Raw genomic sequence first — 23,901 nt, 5'->3', positions numbered from 1 at the left:
TGTGTGGCTACACGTCCTGATAAACACAGACTGAGAAACCTGAGCGGTGAAGGGAGGAGGAGACAGACGCAGTGTGAGAACCAGAGCCTCTGCAGGAGGCCCAGCAGGAGGTTAGGTGTAGTAGTACTCACTCCCTCCTCGAATCTTGATGATCAAGTTGCCGTGGAGAACAGTGCAGCCTCTTAGAGCCTGGGCTGAAGTTACAGAGTCGATCGTCTTATTTCCCACACACAGTTTAGGACAGAGGCCTGCGCACGGTGAACAGGTCAACCTACACAGAGAGAGACAGACTTATATTAGGACCATGAACCTAAACACTGTGTCATTTAACGCAGTATTTACTGGCAGATAAGGAGGGCAGACAACCTTATTGAGGCAAAGGAGAAAGGACATTATGTGCTTTTATTCAAAATTAGATTATTGTAGCTGATACATTCCAAAGATATCAAACAAGGGAGGCTGTAAACGTTTATGGTTTAACTATCATTTCTAACATGCTAAGATAAGTGGCAGGAAGCCTAAAGACGTCACGGTACTATTGCCAAGCAATGCCTTACGTGGAGGCAAACAACAAGCTTGTTTTTGAGAGAGGAGAAATAAAAATACCATGAATGTTTCTGTGTGCAGATATCAGAGATGGAATGAAGCAGGACTGAATGGTATGACGCAGGAATGCTCAGTGACATACTGGTGTGGCGTGGGTTGGGACGGGGGATGACATGGCACTTTGAAACAACACAGCTGAATCTGTGCAGTGGAATTTAACTCATACATTTCTTCATATTGTTTTTTTATATTATCTGATTTAGGGCAGCAAATTTTAAATTATTTCTTTAATCGATAGTCGGCTGCCTTCACAATCAATTATCGATTAATAATTAATGATATATGAAATATGTTGGACATTTTTGATTTAGAAAACTGTTTTAACCACTGACATGATCTATGTTGGATGTAAAATCAGAGTCAGCTACATTAGCAGTTAAAAGAGCAGATACAGTAAACATAAATTTACTTGAGTGATGAACCAAATAACTAAAAAAAATAACTTCATTTTAATAACGGAGCTTCTGTCTGTCACTGTTCAACAACTGACAGCAAAATTCAAACCATAGCGAGGCAACTAAATGGCTAAAATGTCATAATATCAGTTTGTATCAAATGTGTTTACAAATTATTTGTGTTTTAATTAAATACATTTTCTCGTACCAGGACTTTGTGTTTTCGCTGGATATATTTGAAAATGAAGTATCTGTAATTTGTTTTTGTTAGATCCTCTTTGATGCATTTGTGCCGTCTCTGATTATCGATTAAGACATTTTTAATCGGTTAAATTCTTTACAGCAATTAATCGATTAATGATTAATCATTAACATCCCGAATCTGATTAGATTTCATCTGGCTTCCTGTTTGAGTTTGTGATGTGCTCATTCTTGTTTTTAACTCTGGTTTCTCGTTTTGTTTTCTGCCTTCTATATAAAGCAGATGTAATAAATATATAATTCCTCATTTTATTTTTTTATAAATTGTCGTTATGTCAACAATAGTGAGTTAACATTGTTTCAAACCGATCAGCTCAAACGAGAGACAATCACACAGACTCTTGTAATGAATGAGCTGATGTATTCAGAGGTGAATTTGTATAATTCTCTCAATTAATTTGATATGTCCCGTAATGAATCCATAGGCTTTCGGGAGTGGAATTAGATTAGACAATCTCTCATCCACATCTGAGCCTCCTTCATTTTTATTAGCACTGGGGGATTGAGGAGAGAGCTTTCTCATCCTTAGCTTCAATTACTTCTGTTGCACATACAACACGCACACACATGCACGAACGCATATACAGAGCACAATCACAGACAACAACAACAACAACAACATGACTGAACCACCAGCTGCACGCATTCCTCTGTGTCTCCTCCTCTCCCTCAGCTCTATGAGTGGCGTCCTCTCTCTGCAGACATGTGCTTGAGCACGTAATCACGCACACACGCACACACACGCACGTGCGTACACTGGGCAATGAGGCCGTGTCAGTGCTGCCTTTCAGGAAATTCATTCACAAAAGGCAGGCCTTGTCTATCGAGCAGCCGGGTACACGCCGCCCAGAGAAAGGAGTACCCGATGCTTCATTCACAAATTAACATTTTTTTTTGTAAAGCCTTCTCAAAAGAACATAATCCCTCTCTTTAATTCCACTTCCAGCCTTGACATCCCTAACCACAAAGGTCTGCCTTAGACATAAAAATAAAATTCTGTTTTTATGCGACTGCTCGGCTACCTCAACCCTCAACATATCGCTCCTAATGCCACCAAGTGATATTCTCGTGCAAAACAAGAAGCTGGGACAAAGTCGTATGTTTTCTTAAAAAATACATCCACGAATCAGAGGAGGGCTGGTGATGACACTGGCTCACTAGAATAGATTTCGAAGGCGTCCAGTCAGGTTTTCAAAACTCAAAGTAGAGGAGACAATGACATCAAACAGCAGCCTTAACAGGCACCTTTTAAATCAGCCCCTGTGCCCGGGGAACAGCTAACAAAGGATGCTGTTGTTCACTGCGGGGACCATGCAAGCTCTGCATGAACTGCCATTTGTAAGCTCACCCTGATTTAATTCTATGTTTATGCAACTCTTATTATAATCCCCCTCTCCAGGAAGCACACACACACACACACACACACACACACACATATACAGAGTCTTAATCATGCCCCTTCTTTCCCCCCTAGCAGCCAGGCCGTGCTATAGACGCCATTCACCATAGTGACATGAAACACTGAGTCCCAGGGGGTGCTGTTTTGGTCCTTGTCAGGCTTTTCCTTCCAACTCTGAAAGAGCCAAATGACCCATTACACACCTGGCTTCTCCTTGTTTCCATCTTATCAAGCTCTTAATAATTCACATCAATCAGAAGCCAAATCATTGTTTCCCCTCTATGACTTCTGACTGAGTGGAAACACACTGTAATGATCTCTCCTAACCAACAGTGAGAAGAAAAACTTGAGGATATTTTGTGTCCCTTTCTCTTTCTCCCACATGGAAAATCGTACATTCAGCTCCTCAAAAGTAATGCTCTAGTTGCAGAGTAGAAAAAGCGAATGTTTTGGTGCCGTTGTACTGAAAAACACAGACACACAGGCAGACAGGCTGGGTCCAACGGCAGCCCTTAAAGGGACAGTGTTTATCTGTCCGGCTGAACTCTATGACTCGGGGCTCCAGGGTCTGCTAGAGCCATCTACAGTAGAACAGAGGCCGCAGCTGACGCTCTGGTTTGGTTTTGGGCCCGGGCCTGAGCGGAACCAGACCGAGCGCACCAACACACAAACACACACTGCTGTACTACTGTGCTGCTACAGCGTTCAGGAAAGATGAGCAAACTCAATTCAGTGGATGTTAGTGACGGCTTAATGTCAAGAGAGTATAGAGTACCTGTATGTAGAGACAGAAGATGCAGAGAAAATATATGCAGGTGTCCGGTACGGTGTACATGATTAAAAAACATGTCTTATTATGAAATGGTTAACAAACATCTGAAACTGTTGATCTTATTGTGACATCTGGTTTCTTAAAATTCTCTTTACATATCAATTATCCAGACTAACATTATAGACACCTAAAGGATAAGATAACCCAAAAATCAAAATTCAGTCTTTATCTACTCAGCCTCATGCCGATGGAGAGTCAGTTGAAGTTTCATGTCTATAACACATTTCTGAAGCTTCACAGCAAAACAACATGCTACATCCTGAACAACTGAAGAGGATGGGGACTTTTAAAATGATAAAAAAACAAGCTTGTGGGTTAAAAAAGGGTTTAATTAACGTTTTAAAATCAGTTTGGGATATCTGGGCTCCCAGAAACTTTACGACAAATGAGCTGTATGGGATCATTATAAGGTTTGTTTGTTTTTACATTCTAAAAAAACAAGTCCCCATCTCCTTCAGTTGTTTAGGAGGGAATGTGTTGTACACTACAAAACCTGACTTTCCATTGGCATGGGGCTGAGTAATTAATGGTGAACTTATCCTTTAAATATGCTTGATACTACTGAAAGAGAAATGTACTAACCAACAGTTTATTGGCGTCACAATAAAACCACGCTGCAAACCTTTGGGTCTCCTTTTCCCCTACTCTGGAACCTCCCTACTCCTTTTAAGTCCTCATTCGTGGTGTGTGTGTGTGCATGCATACGTGCAATGTGTGTCGTCTGCCCGACTGTCTAGATGTGTGTGTGTGTGTGTGTCTGTCTGGGTGTAGCTTCTGCCAGGCTAAGCCACTGTGATGACGCTTGTTCTTGCTAGAACCAAACCGTAGCAGCAAAACAGACACATAGAGTCCCTGGTGTTGCAACAGAATCCCAAATGAAGAAAAAAACAAAGTCTTGTTTATTGTACAATGTGTGCACACATACACATATACACAAACATGCACATAAACACACACAAAGGATGCCATTCTGCCGTATGCCTCAGGGTGTATGACTGAGACTTAAAGCAATGTTCTTTTCTGTCTAAGCACCTGATAATCCCTGCAGGCTGGCAGTGTGCAGGGAAAAGTCAATCTCTCTCTCTCTCTCTCTCTCTCTCTCTGTCACACACACACACATGGAGAAAGTCCTGTTGGGTTGAAATGTCCTTTCCATTTCCACTGGGTGTGCTCGAACTCTGTGCACGTGAGTGTGTGTTGATTACCTAATTAACATATCTATATATACACATACACCTCTATATGTGGACATTTCCCTCAGCCTGCACCTGGAAAAAACACTGAGAACGAGCTAATGTAATCACACATACATGCAAACACGAGCATTCAAATGCATATACGTGCACAAATACACACACACACACACACACGCACGTACGCAGGTAGCCCAGAAACACACCAACACCATCCATCAACCAGCCACCTGTAGCTTCGAGCGATGCAGACATCTTCAGCACAGAGTCTGGTCTTATTAAAACAAACTCAGAAATACACCTCTGTGCTTCTTTTTCATTCACTGTCAGTCTAACTTCCTTCTCTGCACCACAAAAAGTGGGCTGAGTAAGGACTTATATCACAGACTGAGAACAATATTTGGGGTGCCCGACTCTCCTGTTTTTGTTTTTGCTATCCAATTCTAGCAGTAAGCATCAAGTACCATACATCATTAGATGTAGTTGCATTACATAACGTTTCAGTCTGGCTCATTTAGATGCAAAATTTAACATTTGCTTTGTCTGAAGATGGATGGATTTTGTTGGGTTTGTTTGGATTTTTTTGTACTGTGAACTCAGATAGAACCTCAGGAAAGCTTAGGGTTTTTTTATTTAAAAGATGTACTTTGTTACTTGTACTGTATGTACTTGTGTTTTAAACCTCAATCTGAATTTTTGTCTACATCTGACTTTTCCAGGAAAGTACAGCAGTTTATCATAATATTATCCAAGGCGTTTTTCTATTAAAAACATGTGTAAACCTATATTTTACTTACTAACCATTTAGATGTGTCCAAAAAAGATCAGAGAGGGAATAGAAAGGTAATTTAATAATAACAGAGGATACTGAAGTAAAAATGAACTTTGAAGATCAATGCTGCAGAACAGGATGGCGTAATTACGTTCACTACAGTGAACGTCCCAAATGCTGCTTTAAAAACTCCACTTTACATGAGTTTTTAAAGCATCTGGATCGGATTAGTGGTTCAAAAGTTATTAAACATTTTAGCACAGTTGTTATTTTTAGCAAGCTATTCACTCCTTGCTATGGTTTTGTCAGTTTTGCCTCGCCTCAAACAGACAACAGGAGTATTACACTCTTGACTGAAGCATGTTTTATCCTCATTGCTCAAACCTTCGTGTGTGTTTTCAAAGCATGCAAACAGGAGCGGTTTCAAAACAAATACGTGTCCTCCTCATTTAGCAACAGCTACTGACGCTAAATGAGGAAGTCGCTGATGTTCCTCTGCCCCTGTTTACTACAAGTAAGAATGCTAAATAAGGTCATGCCCTCGCTTGTTGCACATGCAGACAAAGCTGTGTGCTAAACAGGACCAGGTGAGTTTCCAGACAGTTTTGTTTAAGGTTGTTTTTACATTCACGGCTCCTGGCTGACACTTTTATCAGGAGCAATTTGTAATAAGATAAGAGGTGCAGTGTGCTTAAGGACAAATGTCTTTCGCAGACCTCTGATCTGTCAGAGTGTGTGACATACTGAGCTAAACTGCAACTACAAATACTCCCAAAACATTCTTCATTACAAATGTCCCAGACAGTACACGTGCTGGTTAACCTCACTTGGTTTAAATACATCCTCCAAATCCCCAGTATCATTTAACAATTCTTATTACTAATTTGCTGTTCTTTCACATGAAATAATCTCATGTGAACTACTCAACCAGACTAAGTAAACAGGTCCCAGACAGACTGTAAAGTTGAGCCTACTAAATAATCCTTTCAATAGGAAAATAATTGGCTATCAAGGGTGCATTAAGACCCAGACACATTATTTCACTCCAGCGCACCTTCATACGCTTCAAAATAATCAACACTTTGGCATGATTAAAGACGTTGCCCCATGCTGAAATAAACATATTTTTGAATGCAATATCAAATCCATCTCGAAGCGAATGACGTTCATGCATTTAATCCGCATAAGAAAATGTTAAAACTGCTGTGGACAATTATTTGTTCTTGTATGTCAGTGTGGTGAGGCTTTGACGGATGCAGCTGTGTAATCACACAGAGCAGAATGCGATGGAGGCTGTGAAAACACCAGGGACTCGTTTACAGCAAATGAGATTAGAGGATTTATTTGCATATGAAATTACGTAGTCTCATGCCTTTATGGCAACTTTGTATTCGGTGCTACTACGCTTAATTTAACATAACATTAGCATTCCAATATTAAGTGACAGATTAACTTTTATTTATTCATATGGCATGCTGCCATGAGTTGAGAAAAAAATATACTGTTTATATTTTGTGTATTCCTTAACAGACAATTATCTCTGTGATGCCTTCATGGTCATCTGTTGTCAGCAGAGGTTACGTTACACTGTTTTTTGACAGCCAGGTTGGCCGTTTTCAGCTAAATGGAAAAACTACCGGTCATTTGTTTTAAATAGCCAAATACAGTCTATATCTAAACAACAACATATGATCGACTATGATTTGTGCTACCTGCCCTCATGCAAATGGTGCAGAACATTTTGTCTATTCTGTCCAACTTTTCATGCCCCGATGATGTGTGTGGTGCGCCTATGGAGTCGGGCTGTGTGTGCAAGTTACCTGGGCCATGTGGGACGCTGACTCAGTGACATTAAAGCTGAGAATATTTTAACTACTATGCGAGATCAAGAGATGAGAGGAGAGGGTGCCCTACCCTTGGGGAAAAATGTTTTTAGGCGATGTGTTTCTGGCGATGCATCTCTGTGTGACTGGCAGCTTGATTGACACTTTGCTGTGATCTTGCTAGCCTTGACTGCAGTATCTGTTGCAGCATCACTTGTTTTTTCCCCCCACTTTTCAACTGTCCCAGGGTTGTCTTCATCGTCTTCGACATGCTGGACTCCGGTACATACTGTATATATTTTATGAATCCCTGGTGTCTTAATATCACAGGCAAAACAAAACTTTGCATCATGTAAATTCATATTTGAGTTGTCTTGGCAACATTGTATAGGTCACACAATATTGGGTTATTCAATACGCTCTGAATGAATATATGTATTTGGCTTCTACTTCCAACTAGACATTTTGGGCGTTGATAATTTAATTTGCCGAATGACTACATGACTACAGCTGGCAAATGGCGGCTAACATAATACTGGTTTTGAATTTTGAATATTTATGATTTATGTGCAATTTTTGGCCTTTTCTGAATGCTTAACTGTAGGGATTCACAGAAAATGACGTTTGAACGACAAACGTTTGACAGTGAGGAAAACAGAGAGGCAGGTGACATCTCTACTGTACGCCATTTGTTCCCAGCAGCCCAGCTGCTTCTCCACAGAGGACAGGAGACTTTCCACAGTGGAAAAAAAAACTTCTGCCCTTTTGTTTGATCAACTTCCAACACCATCATCTCCTGTGTGCAAATGTTATCGAGTGTGTTGAGTGACCACAATCCACCTCACAGGGGGACGATTTGTTGTGGGTTACGGTCACATCTACGATCACGTAATGATGACCTCCATCAATAACACAGCAGTGTTTATGGTGGCATTAAAGGTGAGTGTGTGTATGTCTGTGTGTGTGTGAGAGCCAGACGTACGTAGTGGAGTTGATAGTGGTGTATCCAGATGGACACTCTGGAATACAGGCCCCGTTGTGGATGACGTATTCATAGCAGCCTGACTCCCGGTCCTGGTCCAACTTCTTACTCTGCTTACACTGGTTGTGGAGCTCCTGGATTTACAAGAAAAGCACATATAAAACACATGCGTTCACACCAGTGTATGTCTACATTTGTCCTTAATATCATAAGCATCAACTTTAAGAATTCCAGTTATCACCAACCTGACAGAAGCTAAAGCTGATGCAGCGCCAGCCCCTGAAGACATAGTATCCAGTAGGACACTTCTCCACACAGGTGCTTCCATGCTGGAGGTTCCTGCAGGCCACACAGCTACTTGCGTTACCTGGCTCAGAACAGCCACCCAGGCACTGGTCATGGCAGCACTGGCCCTGGAGGCTACATGCACCATGCTTACACTTGTCCAAGCACACTGAGGAAAGGCAGAAGGAGAAAAAGGAAAGAGGTGGTTAGTATTATATTAGATACACGTGGACTTAGTCATGTTTTATTTCGGTCCCCACTAGTATCACCATTAAGACTGTGTTTATAACCACTCCTTGTTTTAAGACAGCAAAAGGAGATGAGTGGGAGAGCAGTGGGGCTTATCCAAAGTTCACGAAAACACACAAATAGCCTGCAGAAGCAAAGGAAAATGAAAACAAAAATACCAACAAATATAAACAGCACAGGGCTGCATGCAGGCAGGGATATTTCTCTCCGTCTCAGTCGCTCCGTCTAGCATTTAACGGCTCACAAAACATTAAAACAAGAAGGGGTGGAGAGAGCGAAACCCTGTGGTCAAAATGGCCACCAAGTGGTGGTTTGCTCTGATCTGAGCACAGCGAGGGAACCACATGCATGTTTGGTGTGCAAATACACACACATGAACATGGCTGCATGAACTATAAACAGGTGTTCTCAGCTGGGCCGTGTGGTGTTTGTTGCCGTTTTCAATGTGTGGTTGCTGTGGTCACTCAAAGAGAATAAAGGAATGATGCGCAGCCATCAGAAGGAATACAAACCTGCTGAAAACTGAAACTGACCCTCGCAAAATGATCAAACAAACGACAAAGCACAGAAACAGAATCGATTGCCGAATTGGATAATAGATTGCCGACTCTGATATTAACATCAGTAACTTTCCTCCCATGTCAATACATATGCACTTAACAAATCATGACACTGTCTAGCCAAACGTGCTGCACTCGTAAAGCACTGTTGTATCAACAAGTTGAATATAGGCTACAATTACATGACCTTCTCTCTGTATTATGTGGTTATGTTATACTAAAATATCACTGCTGACCCAAGATGTTGGCTGAACATTTCAACTTAATTTGCACAAAAGCACAAGATCACACAAACAGTAATTTGCATTCAAGAACACAATCAGCTGTAATTTGCATGCAAACATGCAATCGGACAACCACTGATTGTCCGCCTAGCATCCATGAGGGAGTGAGTGTCCACAAGTAACGCCTGATGGCCAGCAGCAGCGGTCTGCAGTGCCATGGAAACAACCTTAATTGCTAATGGGCTGAACATTTTATGTCATTGGCTCATGTCAGGTTTCATTGGACCTATTGGGGAACAGCATTTGTGAGAAAGAGCCTGAGTGTCAATTGTGATTGGATTAGCAGTCAGGTTTAACCCGTGCCCTGTAATGATCTAATAAACTAGCTGATATTGCCTTGTCTGACGGCCGGGAGAGACTCATTAGATCTCACCTGATACCAGGCGCTGACCTTTTTACCAACAGCACACACTGACCTGGTGCGCAAAGATAGGAAAACACAACAAGCCATGGTAAGTAAGAGTTTAGCAAAGCTGTATGAAGCTGGATGAATGAGATTTAGGGATTGAGGTGAAATAAACTTTATCAGCCACTTGCACCTTTAGCTGACATAAGTTTCTTGTGCTGGCAGCGACTGTCTGTGAACATGCTAAAAACACCAAAACAATCAGAATTTGCAACATCTAATCCTTCCGTTTGCTTTGATATCCACTAGAGAAAACAGCAAAATATGTAGGCCACAAATGACCTCCAACTGGGTCTCCTGTCCATGACCCTGTGTCTTAATCACCGTCTCTCACCATGTTTCTCACTATACTGTCAGCTTTGATATCATGTGCTAACTGAACCAAAGAGCGTCGGGGCAAGAAGCAGATCTAGGTCAAATAACAAGTGTACACACATTTGACCCTTATTTGTGTCCATTATAGGTGAAAATAAAGCATCACGAAGAGTAGAGTGTTTTAAAATATTCCATTGATATTTGAGTTATCCGCACTTTAAACAATCACAAAGAAAGACCACCTTAATGGTTCACTAGGAGCTAAAAAAAAATGGGAAGAAAGAATCTTTAGAGCAGAGCATCAAACTGTTAGCTTTAAAGTGCATTGGGATGCCACCTCTGTGAGGACATAACATGAGCTCTCACTGCCAAGGATACAGCTAGGACCCCCCCCCCCCCTTTCCTGGCTGCCCATTGTGCTGCCTGAGTAAAAGCAGAGAGGACAGACGGGGTTGTGGCAGGGGGAGAGGAGGGGTGGGATAATAAGGTTAAAGAAAAGAACAATGACGAAAGGGACTGGGGGTCAAAACCGTGGAGAGGGCGACTGAGTAATGTAGAAAAAAACATAATCTCCGACCTTCTGGGGTGGTTCATGCAGGGGTCACTCCATTACGTTTTTTTTTACTATGAGCTAGTAAACCCACCACAGCACACAGTCGTCTCTGACCCAGAGAGAAAAACGCATAGCTCTTCTCCAGCCCTCCCCCCTCTCGTCTGTCTGCTGTGTGTGTACATGCTGTGACCGCGGCATCACATAACAGAGGAGGGGAGGGCTGAGACAGCTAGCAGATCCAGCTCCGAGCCGAGGATCCATGCCAGAGTGTTGCTCCAGCCCCAGATCCACCCTCAGCTTCAGCCAATGTGTTTGCTGACTGGGGGAGGCAGCCATTCAATGGGCTCTTCCATGTCGGGGAGGAGAGACGCCCAGGGTTAACCCTGGCCTTGCTGGGGCAGACAGGGGGCAGACGCAGCCAAGTAGCCGGCATGCCAGGGAAGACAAATCTACTGCTGCGGCTGCTTTTGGTGAATGAGGACGTTCTTAAGACAGGAGATGGGCCAAAAACAGAAAGGTGGAGCTAGTAAATCAGCTTTAAAATAAATAAATCAATGCACTACACCTGGCAATTCATTTTACCTTCCGGTTATTTTCTTTATTGATTCTAGGTGTATTTACCATCTTCCTCTCTGATCCCAGCACAGCAGTCTCAGCAGGGAGCACTACAGCAGCACAACACCACTACTGCAGCAGCATTATTCCCCATTCTACTCACGCTAGCGCCAAGCTACACAAGCTAGCTGCTATGCCAAACATGCTCCAGTCAGCTCACTCATTCATTCATCCCCCTCCTCCTCCTCCTCCTACTCCACTGTCCTCTTCTCTATCCGCCACAGCCTCACCCTGCCCTGCACCACTATCTATCTTTCTATCTGCCTGCCTGCCTTTCTAGGCCACTCGGCCCCTCCCACTTTCATTCATACAACGCCTTGTTTTGTTTTCATGCTGGCTGGATGGGGGGATGGAGGAACGGAGGCATGGATGGAGGGATGATTTCACTCATGCTTCAACAACAAGAGGAGGAGGAGCAGGCCGTAGCATCCTGGAGAGCTTATCTCTCATTAAGCTGAACACACGCACACATACACACACCTCTCACTATGTCATTCAGTAATTTGCTCACCGCTTCCCTTCACACACACACGCACACACAGAGCGTTCCAGTAAGGGTTTTAAATGCAGAGCCTGATCAAAGGTGTGTTGTGTTTACCTTTCATTTGGTTGTGGCAGTAAAGAGCCCTGGCTGCTCAGTCCCCAGGGAAGGAACATGGGAGCAGCCGGGGCAGCCAATAGTGTGCAGCCACACACGGCAACACTTCCTGCTCTTAACACATAAAACCTCCCCTTTAATTGGCAGTGTTGTCTACAGGCGAAGTGCTGGGAACAATAACAAACACGTTTTTACCCCAGAGCCATTTACTCAGGAGAACACATGCACGCACACACTCCTCTACCCTCTTACACACACGCGCGCGCGCAGCTGCTGGATTCACGTTTACTATATTTGGCCACGGTGGGAGTCCTAAGCTTCAAAAGCGTTGCTATAAATGCTTCAAGTGATCTGATGTAAGACATTCGCCCTGAGAGAGTAAAGGAGAGAGACGGGGGGAGTGTAAACAAAAACACACTGATTACTGGGAGGGAAACACGGAGCGATACAGTCATCAGAAGTGTCAATATACATACATGCAGGCAAGCACACACATAGACGAATACAAATACACACTAAAGTAAGGCAAAGGTTTGTTTGTGGTCACTGTGATGGCCAGAAGGAGACTAACAGAGGAGGAAGAGGATATGGTCAGCTGAAGAGATGGAGAGGGAGAAAGATGAGAGGAAAACAGAGTGAGGTAAAGGGCGATGGAGAGGAGGAAAGGCAGCCACAATTATATAATTTTCTAAGTATGGGGGCCAAAGTTTTACTTTAATCTAGCAAATAGTCCTCATAGGGCGCTAAAGACGAAATATGTAAGAATTTTAGTTGAAAACATTCAAAAAATAACTAAAATTATCAACACAATGTGAAGTAATAACAGTTCTGATGTTATGATGATAATATATTTTCTTGCAGAGAAATCTACTGATGTTAGCATGCTAACCAGCTAGCCCTGTCCGTAGTCCTCGTCCCAGACCTAAAGTTCCTGTGCCTCTGGCGCCCTGAGCTCCCAGTCTGGACCACTAGATGCACTACTAAACAATCTAAATAGCAAACTGCTACAAACTGCACCTGTAAAAGCTACTTAAGCTTAACTTAAAATTCTATCATTACCAATCTGTATTAAATATAGAGCAGAATAGCCCTTTCCCATTATTATAAGACCGACCAATTTCATAACTTATCCAGTGGCCAACACCAGAACTGATACTGATGCTTGATAAATGGCTGGCAGCGAACTGACTGTGTGAAGGAGCAGCTGAAAGAGTATGAAGAGTTGGAATAATAGTAAAGGGATAAAGGGGGCAAAATACGGTGTGATTTAGTTGAGTAATAGCTGGCAAAATTAATAGTATGTAGTTAGATGGGTCCTTTTTATCGTGCCACGGTAGAAATTATTAGCCTCAGTGTTAAATCTGTAAAGCTCACAGTCTTCTACAGTCTAATCATTTCATCTCCCGCTGTTTTAAATAAATATTTGATATCATACCTTTTACTTTATTTAATGGATGTGAGCTTTTTTTTGTCAGTATAATACAGAGCAAGCTGGCAGCACTTGGAGAAAAAAAATCTATGATTTTGTGAGTTATTACACTACACTTTCACTGCAGTACAAGTGGTATTTCTCATAGATTTTATATGCACCTCTGAAGACATGCAATCTTTCTAACGCTCCAAGTCATGTTTTAACTGAATATCTTTGGGTTGTGGACTTTTGAGGACATCGTCTTTGGGCTTTGGGAAACAGTGTTGGACATTTTCTGACATTTTATAGAACAAACAATTAAATGATTAATCCAGAAAATGAACAATTAAAATAATGGCTAGTTGAAGCACTCGTTTTTTCCAAACAGTAATAAAAGGATGAAAAGAGAAGTAAACAGTCATGCCCTTCCTCTCCCTCTGCAACAGCCACTCCCTCTCGGGGTTACTGGCACGACAGATAAAGAGCTGTCATTGTGTAAGCAACTTTCCAAACACAAGAACCTGAGAGGTATCTATGAGTTTACTCATGTGCGCTTGCAAATAAAGATATTTCACTGCAGTTACAAAGCTGTGTGGGGCAAGGGGCAGCTGATCTGATGACAAAAAGGGAAGTTGACAGATACACACCTTATAGCCAAAACACACGTGGGCCCTTGAAGTATTGTAGAGTTGGTTATAAATGACCAAATTTGATCCATTCTTGTTTAAGTTATGTGTATGACAAACCAGACATCAGCTACTAGAGGGTTGGTATTGGCATTTTATGCATGTCCACAAGTTCTTATGCAGACCAGCTTTGTGCAGCAGAGACTCGTCACGCAGCAATCAGATTGTTTACCATGCCAAGATGTTTATTGCTTTGTTTCATGTCACTAGGTCAGGCTTTATTGACCATAGCGTATACTGCAGGTGGTAACTCACCAACACACACAGGCGACTGTGGATGTAAACTGTTGTTTTTGCAAAGCTCAGTTCAGGATGTTTTTGGGATTTAAGCATCAATGTCACAAGAACCACAGTAAGTATAAATTCTTCTATAAAAGTCACTTAACATCCAGGGAGGGAGAAGGCAGAGCACCCTGACAACACACTTTCCAATGTTTAAAAGTACCGGTGTGTGTGTCCTATTGGCTAAATGACCCAGACTAAATTGGGTTACAGATGGTTGGAATCGGCTGAAAGAGAACAGGGCCTGTCGCTCTCTCAAACACAAACATGGTTCAACACAGTTCATGCAGTGGTCTCCTTAGTATTCAGTGGGTCTGGGCAATATATCAAAACATCATTAACCTGATAAAAGACTATGTCTTGTTTTAGATTTGTATATCAGGGCATCATTTTAAGGCCATATCATGTATGTTAGCGTTTTCAGGTAAATCATGTGAAGATTATCCTGATAATGTAAATTCAACAAGATCAACTTCTCCTGGGTGTTTTTATCCTAATCTGCGCTAAAATCTTATATTGTCCAATCCCTACATAGAACCCAGGAGTTTTCCCTCTCTCTGTCACATATGCACACGATCACACCCCTTCCACATATCTACATACCTGTCTCAACATGTCGAGCTGTTCACCTACATAAACAGTAGCTTTCTGTCAGTCTCCCACCATTAAAGAAAGTTGCCCTGTTCATGCTAGTAACACAGCTGGGAAATGAAATCATCTTCCTCATTGCTGCCAACAAACGTCATCACTTTGTCACGTTACATTTTTAAAATGGGTCGATGTCATAACAAGCCAACAGTCCTCCCATTAACACCTGAAGGCAAAACCTGTTAATAAACCTTCAGTGTCGTAATCCATTTATGGTGAATACACTCGTGCTCTGTATCACCGGCCTCTTGCTTCACAATCAACAGCCTCCCCTATACTCACTCTCTACTGCTGCTGCTGCTGTCCACCAAAGAGCTTGATCAGGTTAGAGGTTTCTTAAGTTTGTTTAAGGACAATTCAACAGTAGCTGCTGAGGGACATTTTGTTCACTTAGGGAAGTCAGACTTAATGACTTTACTTTCTTATGATCCAAACCAGCAACATTTGGATCAACAAACAACCTTCTCTGATCTCTATCCAGCAGGTCTGTCGGAAAAAGAACAATTATTTTATATGTGAGGTTAGCTCTCTGTCGACAGCAGCTCTTCCAATGATCAGTCTCGATGAGGGGTCAACAGGAAACATGCAGACATGTAAACAAACAAAATGAAAGGGTGAATCAGGCTTAATGAGCATGGTTTTGCACCCTCTTTTGTCTGTCTGTTCATTGATTTCTTCGTCTGTGTCTTCCTGTGTGCTGGCCAGCCATGCCGGCCCATCTTGTTACCATGGAGATGAGTCCAGACATAGACTGTCTGCAGTAATTAGCCGCATGCTCCCAACAGGCGTTTTCTTACATTCGTGTCTTGTCTTTTCATCGTGAAAGCCACACTCCCTCCATCTCTCTGTCCCTTTAAGATTTGCACTCTCCTGTCCTCATCTGTTGCCTCCTCCTCTTCTCCTCTTGACCCTCCTCTACCCGTTTCCCCTTCTTCTCCCCTCCCGTCCCACCCAGCCCAGCCACAGTGTCGTCTCGCCCCAGGCGACAAATCTGCTCCTCCACAGAGCCACAGCCACTAATTCTCATTACAGACGCTCAAGATGGAGCTGCGATCAATACATCCCAGCGCTGGTCGCTCCCTTATTCTTCTCTCCTCCAAAAGATCTGTCATTACCGCCCTCCCTCCTCCTTAACCCTCCTCATCCCTCTTCTTCTTCCCTCCTCTGTGCCACATGTTTAATTTTGTCATACAGCCACCAGCCGCAGCATTTTGCTGCTGGCTGCACTTTTTCTGACATCTACACGCAAACATGAAATACACACGCACAGACATTGACAAGCTGGAACACACACACACACACATATTTAGACATACACTGCTGTAGCCGACACAAATTCTCTCTCTCCCACACACGCAGGAAGCCAAAAGTAGATAAAAACCAGCTTATACATAACCAAGAGCAACATATAGTCTTCCTCTCTCGCTCACACACGCACAAACACATGTTCATACACACACAGAGGTCCAGCAGGTTTTGCTGACTGGACAGTTTGGTGACAGCGGAAAGGTGATGGAGAGAGGCAGCAGGTGAACATCCATCTAGAGCGCAGGACAACTGCATCACCGGCCTCATGATTTTCCTTCACATCACCAACAGCAAGAATCACTCAAACACACAAGCACACACACAACAACAGAGCAGGAAGGAAGGAATCTTTTCATAACAAAACACCCGGTCAACTAAAGGCCAGGGCAGCACTCAGGCTGCTGTCAGATCCAGTGGCCACTCTTTCAGGTCTTCTCTAAAGACTTTGTCAATTGAGTCTGTGACTCAGTGATGAGGCTGTGGCATCCCTCAAGAGACACATGCATCAAACAGTGTGGGCTAGATTTTGACTAGTTGTCTTTGATGAGGAATTGTCATTTCTGCAGCGGCTCACTACTTCAGTCCCAAGCATTTTGTCCAACAAACACCTTCTTGACAATGCATGTCTGCCTTACCACCAAACAGGTCCAAGAGAATCATCTCTGAATACTTCATTCATCCTTGCATTCATCCAGACTTTCCTCCCAAAGCAGTCGGCCAAAGCAAAAATAACTGAAGCAATAAGGTCTGGCCACTCAAAACTATCCCGCAGTTCCAGCTTCTACCATGTGACAGAGGAAATTAAATGTCAGAATAAATTAAATAACACTAAACACTGTTTTCAATGTCTGCAGCTTTCACACATAAAAACACACACAGCCTCTAAGAGCTGCTGACAGTGATTTGACATCTTTAACTGGGCAATGCTAAGTGCAGTTTTATGGATTGTAGTTGTGCTTAGATAAATACCCCTTCATCTGGGTAATTTAATCAGTGGCACTGAGTGGCGGTCCAGTCATGACTAAGGTGTTTTTAAGCCTTCCCTTTCTGCCTCAATGGCCCATTATCTCCTTATATTAGCCACAGAGAGAGAGGGAGAGAAAGGCGGAGAGAGAACTCAGACTGCTCTCGCTCTTTGTGTCCTCAGATGGCACTGAGAAAATGTTTATCAAAGAGCTGATTGTAATAGATTCATTCTCTTTCTCATCTCCTCTTTCCTTATTGCATCTTTCTCTCTTTCCTCTCCTCCTACTTCTAACTCTGGTTCTCTCCCTCTTCCCTGGCTCTCTCGTGTTTCAGGGGCTTTGAGTTCAGCTAGCCCCAACGACCGGGACGAGGACTTGGCATCACCAGGGATGCTGCGCATTTTTAATGCTAGAGTGGCGTCCGTCTTGAATTGGCCTGTGAACAGACTGGGAGCAGACTGGATTCCTTTGAATCTACATTTTATTTTATTTTTATAGATTTTATTAGTCCAAATATGAAAAATTAACTGGAAACAACTGTGATGTTTGTTTTATCATTTAAATAATTCTTCAGTTGAACAAAAGAAAATGACTACTATTTTGATGATCGATTAATTGTTTCATTCAATATTCAATCGACAATCTCAAACAATTGCTGCTTCTCTTCTTCTCATTCATGATAGTAAATGAAGAGTATTTGGGATTTGGTTGGTTGGACAAAAGAAGCAATTTGAAGACGTCAGTTTAGGCTCTGGGAAATTGTGATGATGACCATTTCATTTTCAATTAATTGTAAAAAATAATTGAAAAATCTAGTTGTAACCCTACTTAAAGCGATGCTGCTTTTTTTGTTTTATATGATTGTGAACAGAATGTTTTTGGATTTCGATCATCAATTAATCAAGAAGAAAATAATCATCATATTAATTGAAAATTAAATTAATCATAATTGCAGCCCTACTTCGAAAAAAAAAAAATGGAATTTGTACAGGGTTACACGGGTATAAACACAACTGCCACACAGATAAAAGAGAGGCTGACAATACAGATGCACGGGGACAGATAAAGATGTAGCAACAAGCATACGGGCAAATGTTAAGACAAACATGCATGCACAGACAGAAGAAGCCAATCTTGTACAGGTAAACACAGAGTCTCTCAGAAACCAAACGCAGGAGAAACTAAACTGAAATGAACCCACACAAACAAAGGCACCAACACAAGTAAACTTAACCCTCTTTGACACACACACACACACACACACACACACACACACACACACACACACACACACACACACACACACACACACACACACACACACACACACACACACACACACACACACACACACACACACACACACACACACACACACACACACACACACACAAGCTCCATGCTCCTGTGTTTCTCCAGGCTGGCCAGCTGCACTGAGCAGTAGGCACAGTGTGGGGGCCAGGGAGGGATGGCTGCAGTGCAGATGCTAGCTGCCCTATTTCATATTCACAGCATAGCACTAAGCAGAGCCACGGTACACAGGCAGGCACACACAATCACGCATTTGTACACACACACACACACATGCATTCATGCACGCAGAGTAGAGCAACTGATGGGAAGAGGAAAAGAAACAACACCTAACAATACGACGCTGCTACAGATGTCAGAAATTTCAAAACTGATGATAAAGCTTCCGAATGGTGTGTTATTAAAATTCAAACTAATGTTCTACAGGGAAGAAAAACAGGGGCCAAAAAAAAAAATCAAATATCTAATTTGAGGCCCTCCACCTTATTTTTGTTCCATGTCAATGAGTTAAGAACACAAGGCCTTTCAAAATGCGGCCAGATGTCATTTTAAGTGCCCTGTCTTCTCCTTGTATTAGACGAATCAGAGTACTCCCATCCCGCCTGTCTCCTCCCTCCATTCATATCCGACAAGGCCTCAGGAAGGTCTATTTATTCTGGGAGGAAGGAGGGAAACTCTCCATCATTACTGGGAGAAACAGGCTTGTCACAAGGGGTCACATACACACATTCTCACACTCTTTTGTGCAAAACACACCAAAAATACAGTATGCAGGTCACATGTAGCAGACACGTGACGTTCTAGCATCTTTCCTTTGTTTCAAAGACAAGCGACCCTCCCTTCCTGCCCCTTGGCCTTTGACCCCAAGGCTGGAGAACAACATTACAGTTGCCAGCACTGAAACAAACTGTATTCCTGATTTATTATTATGAAGTACATAATGCTTGTATGGATATTTTAAGCTCTGGACATTTCAAATGGTGTCATTGATACATTTATATCTTTGTACTAATAGTTCCTCTGCTATCTGGCTTTCATTTCCTTTCCAACATGGCAAAACAAACTCGTCTGCTGCTCCAAGATAACATAAATGAGACACCTCTAAAACTAATACAGATCCGGTAGAAACGTTTCGTATGCTACAAGGGTAAATGTCAGGTACACAATAGTCTCAGACACTGACAGAAATGACTGCATTGTCTGAAACATGGCATTAGTTATTAAGGGTCAGTGGTCATTATATTTCATTTTGCTCACGAAAATAATGTTAAGGAACTTCTTGTCTATTCACAGTCATCCCTCAGTCAACCTCACAACCTCGCTTCAAGTTGTCGAAGCCTCCGTTTGACCTCACTGAGAGCCCGTCTTTCCATCAGCGAAGCGAACGGCCAAGGAAAACAGCCGAGGAGACCGGCCAGGGGTCTCCTGGGCCGACGTGCAGGGACTGATTATGGAGAGTGTTAGTCATAAGCAAAACAGTGTAAACTCAGATTCAGGCTCGAGTGCGTCAAAAGGAATTCGGGGGAAATTCTCTTGCTTCTGTTTCTGTTAGCTCTACATTTTGGTCATCCATCCGACCGCTCACATCCCCTGTTCCTTTCATCCTCGACTGTAAATGTGAGTGAGAGAGTTGGTGGGAAAACCCAAGGGCTGGATGCAACACTGGGTTCTGCAGGTTTTAAGGAGAACAGGTCTACACTTTCATGAATCAAAAAAACATGCAAGAAATCCTTCATTGAAAAGCAGCCTTGGAAAATAAATTCAGTTTGCGGTTATTCCTGAGTTGCCGAGTTTTTGGGGGGGATTTTTTTCATGTCTGTTCATGTGAAGGGCCATTAATGAATGGGAGAATTTACAGCTACAACATGGGCTACTTTATTAGTAAAAATATTCTGTTCCTATTCTGTGGTTAGACAGACCTTGAAACCAGGTTATATTCTAAAATATTTGTGAGAATAATGTTTCAACTTGTAAAATGAGGTAAACAACATATGATATGGATAGCTCAGGAGCTGCAGAAGAAAGCAGCAGACGGATCTGAATGTTTCCAAGTAGACTCCATCTTCGATCAAATTCTAATCCAGACCCATTTGACAGCTGCTGACATGATTCAATCAATCATCCCAACACCCCACAGTAACAACAGGAAACATTTCTGGCAACAAGGTGTGTGTGATCAGCTACTCAAAAGACTGGCTACTATAATGTTCCATCTCTCCTGAATGGCAAGCGAGACTCCCCACCTCTTCAATAAAAAGACTAAAACATCACCTCCCTGTCTGCAGAAATAGTATGCATGCCAAACATGTTACGCTGTCATCTCTGCTCCTTATTTGACGGGATTGATTCGTCTGCTAGTAAAAATTATGGCTCAGTGTCTGCCTGCCAGTCCACCCCTCAAACATGCCCCTGTTGTAATGCTAATGCAGAGTGCGCAGCACTAAAACCTCTCCTAATTAAAATCTTAGTTCCAATAACTGCCAGACTAAAGAGATTTGCCATAAGCACACACTATTAAATGCCCAGCAGAGAATGAAGGGAGATTATGTGCGTGTGTCCCTGTGTGTACATTCATATTTTAAAGTCACAAGAAAAACAGCAAACAAGCATACAAGTAGCCACGGATGCTACACTCTCCATGTATCAGCATCTATAGTGAGCTGGACGTGCCGTAAACAGATGCTTCTACCACCCCTCAAACACTGCGCCCTGACATGCCTACAGTGAAGATGGAAGGGAGGAGGAGGCTTGAACCGATGCAGCATGTGAAAACAGAGCGTGATACGCAACCAAATGCATCGATACAGATTCACAAGGGCAGGGGAAGTAGGGAAGGAGCTGAAAGGGAGAGCCAGAGCAAAGCCCTGTTGCGAGGGACGATACATCAAGGACAGAGAGACAGTGGAAGGTGCGGCCACGTGGCCGCAACAAGGGAAACAATTATCAAAATAACACAACCAATCAGCATGGATTCAACAGTCCAGGGTAAAGAGCTCTCCGTTTCTGTCCTCCTATCCCTCACTCGCTCAGTCTGATCAGTCGCACACCCCTCCCCCAGGCTTGTTTTTCTCTCCTGGTACAGGAATTCATGGGGCGTCTCCTCAAAAACAAGATTAAACAGTGGACACATCAGTTACCCAAGGAGGGCTATTAGGGAGAGCCGTTACGAGACAGTTACACTTCACATCTTTAAAATATTTTGCAGTATATTTAAATTAGTCATTTTAACAGCTATGTTCAAAAGATTAAGTGTGGTAATCATTTTTACTTATATGTCCATGGCGATGTATGGCTAAAAAAACTGTGAAACACGTGTGACGTCCATGTTTGATGAATGTTTTTCCAGGTTCAATCTTAATATCGGCACGTGAATTGCCACAAATAAATCATGTGCTCTCACCTGTATTACATTCAATACTTACAAATACATTAGAGCTTGGACACAAACAAAACCAGACATAACTACTTCTAACAACTAAGAAGGTTTAACTCTGCATTAGTGCCAGCCTCCGTTTCTCACTTCTCTGTCTTTCACTGCAAGTTTCTGTCTGCAAAGCTGCCAAGTGTGAGACTGTGAGTAAGGTGGAGGAGCTGCTTTTTCAATGTAAGGCCCAGAGGAGAGAAGAAAGCGAGCTTTCTCACGAGATATTATTTTATCGTATCTTGGATTTCACACAAGAAGAAAAAGCCAAAAAGGCTGTTGGTTTAAAAACTCTGTCCTGGCAAAGTTAAGTGCTGCAGTGATGGGACAGACACGCAGGTGCATCAAGCTCAACACCATCCAGATGTGACTGCGGCAGAAAAGGAAAAGATACACTTGAAGACTCTGTACCGATCAATCATAGACCTATGGTCCCCCTCCTATTAAATACTTTACCTGACATATAAGGATAACATATAAACAATAACATGCACTTTTCAGATCTCAAGACAATAAAATCTGCAGTCGTCCTCAAAACATGTTTGCTTCTTACAAACCAAACAACAGTGCATGTGGTGCATGCACCATTTCCAAGAATTCAGATATATCGAAAATACAAACCACACAATCTCTTCCATTGGGACATAATGACACACTGCTTTACCTAACAGTGACCTATCACTGAGAGTTATAGCTCAGTGCGTGTGCTTGTTGGTGTTTTGTAGCTATAATGGACTTGATACCCTCAAGTGCACAGTCCAAAATTTGAAAATAAAATAAAACTTTAAGAAAATAAAATGTCAAAAGTAAAATATCGATATTGCGACAACTTTGGAAGTGCATGTTCTCGCGTTCGATACCCACTTACACCCATTCTGCCTCTGGCAGCCGGCATTGTGTTTTTACGGTTGCAGTTTAGGTATAATGTGGACATTTGAGGCAGAAAGTAGAGGGAGCTGGGTCCTCAGCCCGCCTCAGCTACATGCCAGGCACAGGCACACATCGTCCCTTTGGGGGCCTGACTGAAAAACAAATCCCGGCTGAGGGATTTACACAGCGGGGTGACTGCCGGAGGAGAAGGGCCAACCACAAAAGAGGACCCGATTTTAGCATGTGGCCATATGTGTGCATGTGTGAGTATGCATGTTTGCACATAAATAATACATGTACACTAGGGTATGGGACAAAAGAATAAGGACCACAACACATACATTAGGAAGTGTCAGGGGGATTGAAGAGGCCCTGCTTATCCTTAGGGGCGCAGGTGTTGTCAGCAGAGGCCCCTCTAGCAGGCAGGCAGCCTGGGTGAGTGGGTGGGTGGGTGGCACACAAAGAGAAAAGCCTTTCACTGAAATGCAGCAGCCAGATGTAAACAGAGAGAGAGACGAGCTGACAGACACTACCTGTGCCTCGTGGAAAGCTGTACCTCTGCTGCTGCTAATAAAACTGGAATAAATAACAAAACAGCTTGAACAAAATCTAATTCTCATAAAATTCACCGCTGGACTTTCAATATGTGGATTTCCTGTCTCTGTTAGAAACACTGACCAGCATGCCCTGAGGTAACATTCTGTTTAACACTATGATGCTAGCTACATTCAATATCACATCATCAAAACAACCCAAGAGAAACCGGTGTTTACTGCTGGTGTGAAGGGGTCGATAAGGAATATCTGACTGAGGGTCAGCACCCCACTCACAACCACAGTTTTATGTAGTACCAAAGCTTTGAACTTTCAGC

At 42.7% G+C, this 23,901-nt stretch overlaps 1 protein-coding gene across 1 annotated transcript in view; it reads right to left on the bottom strand.

The window, feature by feature from the left end:
- Positions 1–23,901, bottom strand: part of insrb (insulin receptor b) — an 89,233-nt gene that overhangs the window by 21,583 nt on the left and 43,749 nt on the right. The window contains exons 3-5 of the mRNA XM_084354205.1: positions 8,509–8,717; positions 8,264–8,397; positions 132–271 (exon numbers count right to left, since the gene is read on the bottom strand). Of these exons, the coding sequence (XP_084210331.1) occupies positions 132–271; positions 8,264–8,397; positions 8,509–8,717 (483 nt within the window). The remainder of the gene's footprint in view (positions 1–131; positions 272–8,263; positions 8,398–8,508; positions 8,718–23,901) is intronic.

This window comes from Pagrus pagrus, assembly GCF_965226575.1.
Source record: "Pagrus pagrus genome assembly, chromosome: 6".
In the NCBI taxonomy this organism is placed as follows: domain Eukaryota; kingdom Metazoa; phylum Chordata; class Actinopteri; order Spariformes; family Sparidae; genus Pagrus; species Pagrus pagrus.
This window is presented reverse-complemented; position numbering and strand designations above follow the sequence as displayed.